General features: G+C 48.9%; 1 protein-coding gene across 1 annotated transcript; it reads left to right on the top strand.

Annotated features, from left to right (window-relative positions):
• The first annotated feature begins 601 nt into the window (after window positions 1-601).
• Window positions 602-8,325, top strand: FGF23 (fibroblast growth factor 23). The gene is made up of 3 exons (XM_047864895.1): window positions 602-797; window positions 6,579-6,682; window positions 7,888-8,325. Exons 1-3 carry the CDS (start codon window positions 602-604, stop codon window positions 8,323-8,325), a joined length of 738 nt encoding a protein of 245 aa, XP_047720851.1.
• The last annotated feature ends 935 nt before the right edge of the window (window positions 8,326-9,260 follow it).

Raw genomic sequence — 9,260 nt, 5'->3', positions numbered from 1 at the left:
CCTCTGCCTGCTGGTGTCCTGTATTATTTCTGCAACTTCAAAACACCCACCTGGTGCTGTGCAGGGAGAAAGCCCAGGATACATAGCTGCTGATTGGAATTAAAAGGACGGAGAAAACCAAAATGAGTAGACTCAATGGGAGATTAATTGCATAGGAGTCTGTTGACTGCATGACTGAAGCTGGATTTTTTTCAGAACCGCTGACTGCCTTCACATTTCCTGGTGGAAGTGGGGCAGGTCAACAGACAATCCAGAGTCATAGATAACTTTTGCCCACACATCATTCACTTTTTGGAGCGTTGGCTTGAAATTGAGGGGTGTGTGTGTGTGTGTGTGTGTGGAACGACGTGCCTTCCGTGAGCCTCCAAGGTCTCTGCCTTCTCTTCCAATGGGCTGGTTACAACACAGAGGATGTGGACAGTGGAGTTTTTCCTGTTTGATGTCACACATCTACCCTTTAAAAATCCGAGGGAAAAAAGGAGGGAATCCAGCCTAGGATCCTCACGCCAGATACCCACAAAGGAGAAGAGGAGAAAAAGACCAGGGAGTCAGGGAGGCAGTGTCAGGTTTCAAACTCTAGTCAGCCATTCAGAGCTCCGTGATGTCAGGGACCCGCCTTGGGCTCCTGGTCTCTGTCCTGTGCTGGGTAGTCAGAGCCTATCCTAACACCTCCCCGCTGCTGGGCTCCAGCTGGGGTGGCCTGACCCACCTGTACACGGCCACAGCCAGGAACAGCTACCACCTGCAGATACACAAGGACGGCCATGTGGATGGCACACCCCATCAGACCATCTACAGTGAGTAGGGGCTTCATCTCTGCTGGAAAGAAGGGGGAGCTCCTCTGTCCACCCACCTCCAAGGGGCCTGGGGAGGTCTTGGGCTAGAACAGAGGACTAATCCAGCCTCCTAGCTTCTTGCCTAGAATCTACTTGTGTGTGTGTGTGTGTGTGTGTGTGTGTGTGTGTGTGTTTAAACCTGGGGAGACGATTCTGCCACCTCCCCAATTAGTGTTTACTTGTTTCTCCCAATAATTTACCTTTTTTTTTGAGAAAGAGAGAGGGTGCAAGTGAGCAAGGGGCAAGGGGGGTGGGGGGAGAGAAAATCCCATAAGGCACAAAGAGAGAGAGAGAGAGAGAGAGAGAGAGAGAGAAGAGGGGCTCATGCTCACCCAAAGTGGGACTCGAACTCACAAAACCGTGAGATCATGACCTGAGCCGAAGTCAGATGCATAACCAACTGAGGCACCCAGGCACCCATAAATAATGTCTTAACTATAATCCCTCTTCCCACAAGGGCAGCTACTCTCGCTTTGTCCTACCCAAAGAGTCCAAAAATGTACAGAAAGAAAGGCAACAAAGTGGAGAGGGAAAAAGCCAGACAGGCCATTGACATCGAGTTTGGGTCATAAACTTTGGACAGGGCTAACAACAGAGGTTGTCAAGAAGATTCTTGTATCAGACCAAGGATTGGAATAGAGGAACCCAGGGGTTCTTTCCAATTCTGAGCTTCTAATAGTCAGGCCTTATAAAACTTCTCAGAAAAATGTATTAAAGACAGACTGCCCAGGTATGTTGTCTTGGTGGGTCTGACCAAGTGCATGAACCATCCATCCATCCATGCACCCATGCACCCATGCACCAAACATATTTACTAGGGGCTTCAGAGGTACCCAGTTTGGTATCAGTTGGTGACTCCTCTCTGTGGAGCTGAAAGGTCTGCTCAGTAGCAATCAAGCTAGTTGGGAACTTCTTGGCAACATGAGGCTACTGGGATGATTTTAAAGGTTAGGTTTGTGACAAGGTGGATCACAATTCACAAACAGTTGATCAATTAGTTATGAATCAAATGAGGGTCCCTTTGCGTGCACCTATATAGGTGATGCTGGGCTGGGAAGGGGGATGCATATTGAAAAAGACAAGGTCTATTTTAGGAGAACATGGGGAAATTACGCTCAGGATTCAGGAAAATGCAAGCAGATTCAGTGCAGAGTAATCACAGTTTCTGTTCAATGAAAGGAAACTTTAAAAAAAATTTTTTAACGTTTATTTATTATTGAGAGACAGAGAGAGACAGAGCATGAGCATGGGAGAGGCAGAGAGAGGAGGAGACACAGAATCCGAAGCAGGCTCCAGGCTCTGAGCTGTCAGCACAGAGCCCAACACGGGGCTCGAACTCACAAACCGCGAGATCATGACCTGAGCCGAAGTTGGACGCTCAACCAACCAACTGAGCCACCCAGGTGCCCCAAGTGAAAGGAAACTTCTTATAGGAATAATCATTTGCCCTATTGTTGTAATGAATTCATCAATAATTTTGCTCTGACCTTGCTTTGTGGAATCAAAGGTCTTGAAAGCTGTAGCAAGATACATACACATGCAAAGCCAGCTGGGCACACCTCTTCAGGTGCTCAGTGGAGATGAAAGGAGGGACCAAAGTTCTACCAAAGTAGGATTCAGGAGTCAACATTTGGGAAGCCAAGTTTGAGTCCAATAATGGCAGAAATCTGAATAAATCTGGATACACTTGATGCATCATTTTTTTTGCTCGTTTTTTTTTCAATGGATATTTAACAGAATCTTTCACTGAAGGGAACCCCAAAAACATGTCCTTTGGAGCATGACATGGAGTAGACAGTGTTCACCGGCTGTGGTGAGCCATGTGAGGTACAGTGTGTGTTGCTCAGCCTATGTCATGAAGCAGACAGTCTGAGTTGTAGAACTCAGGCCCAGAGAAGGCACTGATACTAGTTGGGAATGAATTAAAATGACTGGGAAGAAGCAAAATGAATGGAACTGATTTCAGATTTTTTTAAAAAATAGAAATGGGTTTTTGTTCTGCTAGATGTAGATGGCGTCTAAGCATGTGTCTCTAGAAATTGACACAAAGCTGCGTGGGGGCGGGGGGTCAGGGGGGTGGGAGGGAGACTTACTTTTCCCAGTTTATATAACCCTCTGTACTATTCAAATCAGTTACTGTGTGTATTATAAAAATAAATGTAGACACTAAGATCAAAAGTAACTTAAAAAGTTAAGGGGAAACACTGAGACATGCAGATAGGTAGCACAGGTAATTCACAGACTGGTGAAGGATTTGCTTTCACCCTGCTAAGGTGTGTGGTGTTTCCCCCCTCCTAATTATTACATATTTCTGGTGAAATCTGATTCATTTGATTATTGTGCTTTGGTAAATTCCCGATTAATAGTTGAGTGTCCAACCCATCTTTGAGTTGCTGGTCATCATGAAATTACCTGCCCTATACAATTCTATAACTTCCCTTGGGACTCACAGCACTGATGTCAGGGAGACTCTCTGACCTCTATGTCTCCTGTTCCACTAAGAAGAGCGCCACCTTCTCACTCCTCACCAGGCTTGCTTCATAGAAACAGCAGAAGAGATGCTTAGTACCCCTGGTTAATATCACTCCAGAACTCCTGGTATATTTCCTTCTTCCGTCTTCCCTACTGGCACTTTTCTTTACCCAAAGCTGAATTATCCTCGGGCTCTTTAAACTTGCAAACTCTTCTCTTTCTTTTGGGGAGCTTGAAGCACTTTACATCTATCATCTCATTTATCATTTACTGGCTATGAGAATAGAACAGAGCCAATAATTTTCTACTTATAGAGCAGAGTGGAGGCAAGTGGCAGTAGTAAAATTACTAGCATTTAGAAATGTTTTTATTGTGGATAAGAATATTATCTCATGACATCCTCAAGATGACCAAATGAGATAAATGAATTCCCTACATATGAAAAACAAAGGTTAAAGAACTACATTGGCTTAAGGTCACCTTGAGGACACCTTGACCCCAACCCCATGCTTCTTCCACATGCCAGCCATTGAGCCCACCTGGCTGCAACAGGTAATGGTTCCAGTAGCCAGTGATTTGTGCCTTCCTTCTGCCAAATTCTGCTATAGAATCTGTGCAGCCTGTGAAAACCTGCTTTCTGAATGGGCAAAGGGAAGGCAATCTGTCTCTGACATTTTCTGCACTTTCTCGCTAGCTCATGTTGGTTAGATTCAAGTCTGTGCATCCTTTGTGGTGGCTGCTTGCTGTTCCCCTGCAGGCGGTTTCCTACTAGGACCAGCCCTGGAGCTCAGGAGCACAAGGGCATGCACACTGCCCCCACTGCCCCCAGCATGAGGCCCTCGTGGCTGCCAGAGCTCCCAAGTGTCATAAATGGCAGACCAGCACATGCCACGTAATGCCTGCCATTTCCTAACACTTTTTGAAGAAAGTCCCTTTTCCAACCATGATAGCATTTGATTCTGACCGGAACCCCACAAAGTAGGCAGAACCACTACTATTATTCTCTTTACCCAACTGAGCAACCCAAGGCTAGAGCAATGACTTGTCCAAGACTACAAAGTCAGTAAGTAGCATAGGTGGGACCAGAATCCAGGTACCCCCGTTCCTGGGTCAGCGACCCTGCCCGGACCCACTTAGGGGCAGCGTGACTTGGGGTTCCCATGGGTCACAGCATGTGTCTGGCACTTGGTTTCGTCTTCTCAGGCTTGTGATGATTCCTATTGGAGGCAAGCTGCAGGGTCATGGAAAGAGGATGTTAGAGTCACCATCCTGCGTTTGAATCCTGCCCTTAGTTCCCTTTTCACATAAATTGGAATGCTGCTACAACCCATGTTAATGCTAACATTAACAACATCATAGTTGTTCTGAGAATTTAAAATATGTAGAGTACCTAAAAAGTGCAACACTAAGTCTATTTTTCTCCCAAAGTGGGTGGGGCAAAAGCTTATATTTTACACATTCCTTTTGTTTCCCTCAGGGCTTGCCATAGAGTTAGCCATATATTTGAGACACATAGACAGTCCTTGTTATGGAGCAATTTAAATACCCCCGGCACTTCCCATACCCCACCCTGCTTCCAGAAACTTCCCTCAAGGCTAACCCTTAGCAAAGGTTGAAAACAAATTAACATTTCTCCTCACCCATCTTGCTTTCTCTTCTTTCTGGGCTTGCTCCTGCCCTCTTTCCTTCTGTCCCACATCATTCTAATTTCCGTCCACATGAGGCTCTATACTCAGCTAGTGTCTAAGTATTGTCTGCTACTCTCCTCAAAGGTCTCTGTATTGAGCCGACACAGGGTAAGAGGGGGAGACATAGGTGTAAGTCATCCCATGAGGCTCCACCACTTACTGGGCACAGGTGCTGGACATTTACTATCTCTCCACATGACATTTCTGAAAAAGAAACTTGAATACCTGCCTGGGGGCTGTGAGGCCAAAGGAGAACCACATGGGAATTCTGCAGTAGGCAAATGCAAGTGACCCCAAAGACTTAAAGAAATGATTTCTAAGCAGAAGATGTCAGGTAATTAAAAAGCATTTGGGGTGGAAGTCTTGTTGAATTGTACTCTTGCCACAAAACAGAAAGCTTTAGATCATACTTAACCAGTCCTTGCTACAATGCATTGCAAATGGTTAAAAGTGCAAGTCCCAATGAGGGCAGGGCGTCATCAGTTATTTAAAACATAGGTAGTACATGTGGATGTCAGGCTCTTGTTGGAGCCTGGTTGTTGAGTGGGGACATGGAAAGACCATGAGGGACAGCACTGGAGGGGACACCACCAAACAAGAAAAGGACACAGAACAGCAATGAAGATCCAAGAAGAAATCACATTCATCCGTGGTATCTATTCGACATAGAAAGATAAACCCTCGGCTCCTAAACAGCTCACTCATAGGGAGGCACTTAGTAAACGTGGCTAAGGCAAGGTGAATGAAATGCATGCTGTAATAAAGGTGTGGGCATTAGTCCTGATTAGGGAGATTAGGAAAGTCTTCATAGAAAGTGACATCTGAGCCTGGCCTTGAAGGATGAATGACTTCAATAAGCAGAGAAGGGAGGGACAGATCGGTTCTAATACAGTTCTTGACCCATAATGGGTGCTGGGTGATGTGTCACTGACTATTGTATACTTTCCTGGGTGGAGCTCAGGCTCTACATGCAAGCCAGATCCTTGAAAGACATCGCAGCATAGACTTAACAATTACAAAAGCCCAGAAGGCATGGGAGAATGTGATGACCACCACAAACATTAAGAGGTATTAGCCAGGCAATGGGGAAAATAAAGAAACATGTGTCCAGCACAGGAGTTTGGAGTGCTCCGTACAGACAAGAGGAGAAAGTAGGAGGCAAAGAGTGGGGGCGGGTAGTTTGGAGGGGAGAATCCAAAGAAATGAAGCTGAACAAGTAAGTGCAAGAGGAGTGAAGTGAAAGGAAATCATCACCACCCTTAAAATCAATCAAGGGAGGGGTCCCTGGGTGGTTCAGTTGGTTGAGCATCTGGCTGTTGGTTTTGACTCAGATCATGACCTCATGGTTCATGGGTTTGAGCTGCATTGAGCTCTATGCTGACAGTGTACAGCCTGCTTGGGATTCTCTCTCACTCGCTTCCTCTCACACACATGTGCATGTCTGCTCTCTCTCTCTCAAAATAAATTTTTAAAAAATTAAAGTCAATCAAGGGAGGTTTCATGGAGGTGGGTTTTCAAGAAGTGCCTGGAGATAGGAATTGGATGTGCAGCCAGGTTTCGACCTGGATGGTTTTCTCCACAGGTGCCCTGATGATCAGATCGGAGGATGCCGGCTTTGTGGTGATAACAGGTGTGATGAGTCAGAGGTACCTCTGTATGGACTTCAGAGGCAATATCTTCGGATCGGTGAGTTTCTTTTTGTGCTGGTCGCCATTTAGAGATAATTCATTTCTTCACCAGAACATAAAATCTTACAGCTTAAAGATTCCATTTGCAGTGCTTGGTGATAGTGCCACCGAGTGATGTAGTCAATCTAAGTAGGAGATGCTCAGGGTTTATACACGGGGGTTTGAACCCAGATAGTCTGGTTCTGGAGCCCGGGCTCTTGGCCTCTAGAGTGACTGCCTGTTGGCACCCCTTTTTGTACCTTCACAGCACCTTGTGCGTAGTGAGAAGCCTACTCTAGTGAGAAGCCATTGGCATCTTCCCGATTCTTTCACTAGACCTTCTTGACCTTAGGCTGGTCCCCTCTCTTCTCTGAATGTCAGTTTCCTCACCTGGAAAAAGTGAAGTGGGATCTCCCTGCAGTTAAAGATCTCTCATGAAGGATCTCTGTCTGCCCCAACTGTGGTTGCTGGTGGGTCAGACCGGCAAGCAAAGGATTTCCCAAACTACTGGTTGCAGGCACATTCCAAAGGGTTTTGATATCATACAATGGTAGGACCGCTCATCTCCGGAGCCTCTTACCACCAGACAGACCCGCCAGAAATACCATGATGGCAATGACTTTCTGTTGTGCTCGCTGCTATATCCCAGCACCTACAACACTATCTGACCCGGAGTAGACAACTCTCTGTGGGACAAATAGAGGCACCGACTTAAAATATCTGCTGACCACATTTAGACCTACTGATAGTCCTCATCTGGTAAAACACTCCATGGAGTTAGAGGATTCAGTGAAATCGTGTGTGAACGCCCTAGCAGGCATTCGGTGAAGGCCTGTACTAAGTTAGTGGCAGAGCCGGGGCTCAAACCTAGGTCATCGGTGGCCAGAGTTCACCCAATCTCGGATAGGAGTGCCCTCCCTTATGTTTGGCCCTACAAACTCCAGCCCCCTCCTTTCTCCAGGTAAGGAGGCAGACCCAAGCCAACTTTCAGCCGAAAGAGGGTTGAGAGGCAGAGGCCCAGGTGGCCCCCAAGTTGGCCCTGCCTCCAGAAACGGGCCCAAAGTGCTGCCCGCTGTGGCCAGCCCAGCCCCAGGGACCCCGTGCAGGCCCTGCAGACCAGGGCCACCGCTTCCCCCGCCCAAGGGAATGAGGGGTTCAAGACGCCTCCCCGACCGAGCCCCCGGGGGCCGGGCGGGCCTCACCGTTCTCGCTTTGCCCCTCCAGCACCTCTTCAGCCCCGAGAGCTGCAGGTTCCGACAGCGGACGCTGGAAAACGGCTACGACGTGTACCACTCCCCGCAGCACCGCTTCCTAGTCAGCCTGGGCCCGGCCAAGAGGGCCTTCCTGCCGGGCACCAACCCGCCGCCTTACTCCCAGTTCTTGTCGCGGAGGAACGAGATCCCCCTCGTCCACTTCAACACCCCGCGGCCGCGGCGCCACACCCGCAGCGCCGAGGACGCCGAGCGCGACCCGCTGAACGTGCTGAAGCCCAGGCCCCGCATGACCCCCGCGCCGGCCTCCTGCTCCCAGGAGCTCCCAAGCGCCGAGGACAGCGGCGTGGTGGCCAGCGACCCGTTAGGGGTGCTCAGGGGCAACAGGGTTAACGCGCACGCCGGGGGGATGGGCGTGGAGAGGTGCCGCCCCTTCCCCAAGTTCAACTAGGGAGACCAGGAGCGGAAGCCGTGGCCGAGCCGTCCTTGCGAAAGCCGCACGGCCTCCGGTGGGACCTGGGCCCTCTGCGGTCCCGGAGCGGGAGGGTGGGGGTGAGGTGTGCGGGAGCCTGTTTCTCTCTCCGTCCACCAGGAGGGCCCCGGGAATGCGCCTTTCAGGCCCGAGTGGTGGCGGTTTCACTGCCTTCCCCACCCCACCCACACCACCTTTCTGAACTTAGAAGCCCAGAAAGATAAACTAGAAGTTTCGCCCTCATGAAGGAGGGAGGGATTCATTCATTCCCACCACCCTGCCCCAACCAGGCTGGGCAGTTTCTCTCCCCTGTGCCTCTCTTCCTCGTCAGTCTAGCATTAAAAACCAAGCAATGGCTTCGTGAGCTCACTGCCGCCAAGGTGACGGGAAGAGCGAGTACCAGTAGCTTCTCCACTGCTCCTTACATTTAGGTTACCTGCCTGGGCCCTGTTGGCATTTGAGTTTGCAACGCTGACCTAGGGCATTAACGGAGGAACTGGGCAAACGACTAACAATCCTAATTTCAGGCCTTCGCCCTTCCTTAGAGCATCTCTGGAAAAGAGCTGTCAAAAAGGTTGGTAGCAGGCTGGTGAAAACGGAACTAGAATGCTCGGAGAACTGAGGCAAGAAATCCGGCTAGGAAATTCAACCTCCCTATGGGGCAGGGACCCCTTGCCACATTCTTTCCCCTTCTATGCAGCCAGAGCCTGGGGGCCCTGCCTGTCCCCAAGCGGTCTGTGATACAGCCCTATGGACCCCATCTTTGGCATTAGTGAATGTGGCCTGAGGAAGCACTTTGGCATGGGTTCCTGAAAATCTCCCCTGCTAGGAAATGAAAATAAATATTTTAAATGGAAATAAACTGAAACTCCCCTAAGAGGCATGCAATGAAGCCTACTTCCAGGTCGAGTAGT

The sequence above is a fragment of the Prionailurus viverrinus genome, chromosome B4 (assembly GCF_022837055.1).
Source record: "Prionailurus viverrinus isolate Anna chromosome B4, UM_Priviv_1.0, whole genome shotgun sequence".
Taxonomy (NCBI): Eukaryota; Metazoa; Chordata; class Mammalia; order Carnivora; family Felidae; genus Prionailurus; species Prionailurus viverrinus.
The sequence above is the reverse complement of the archived record's forward strand: the minus strand, read 5'-3'. Positions and strand labels throughout refer to the sequence as shown.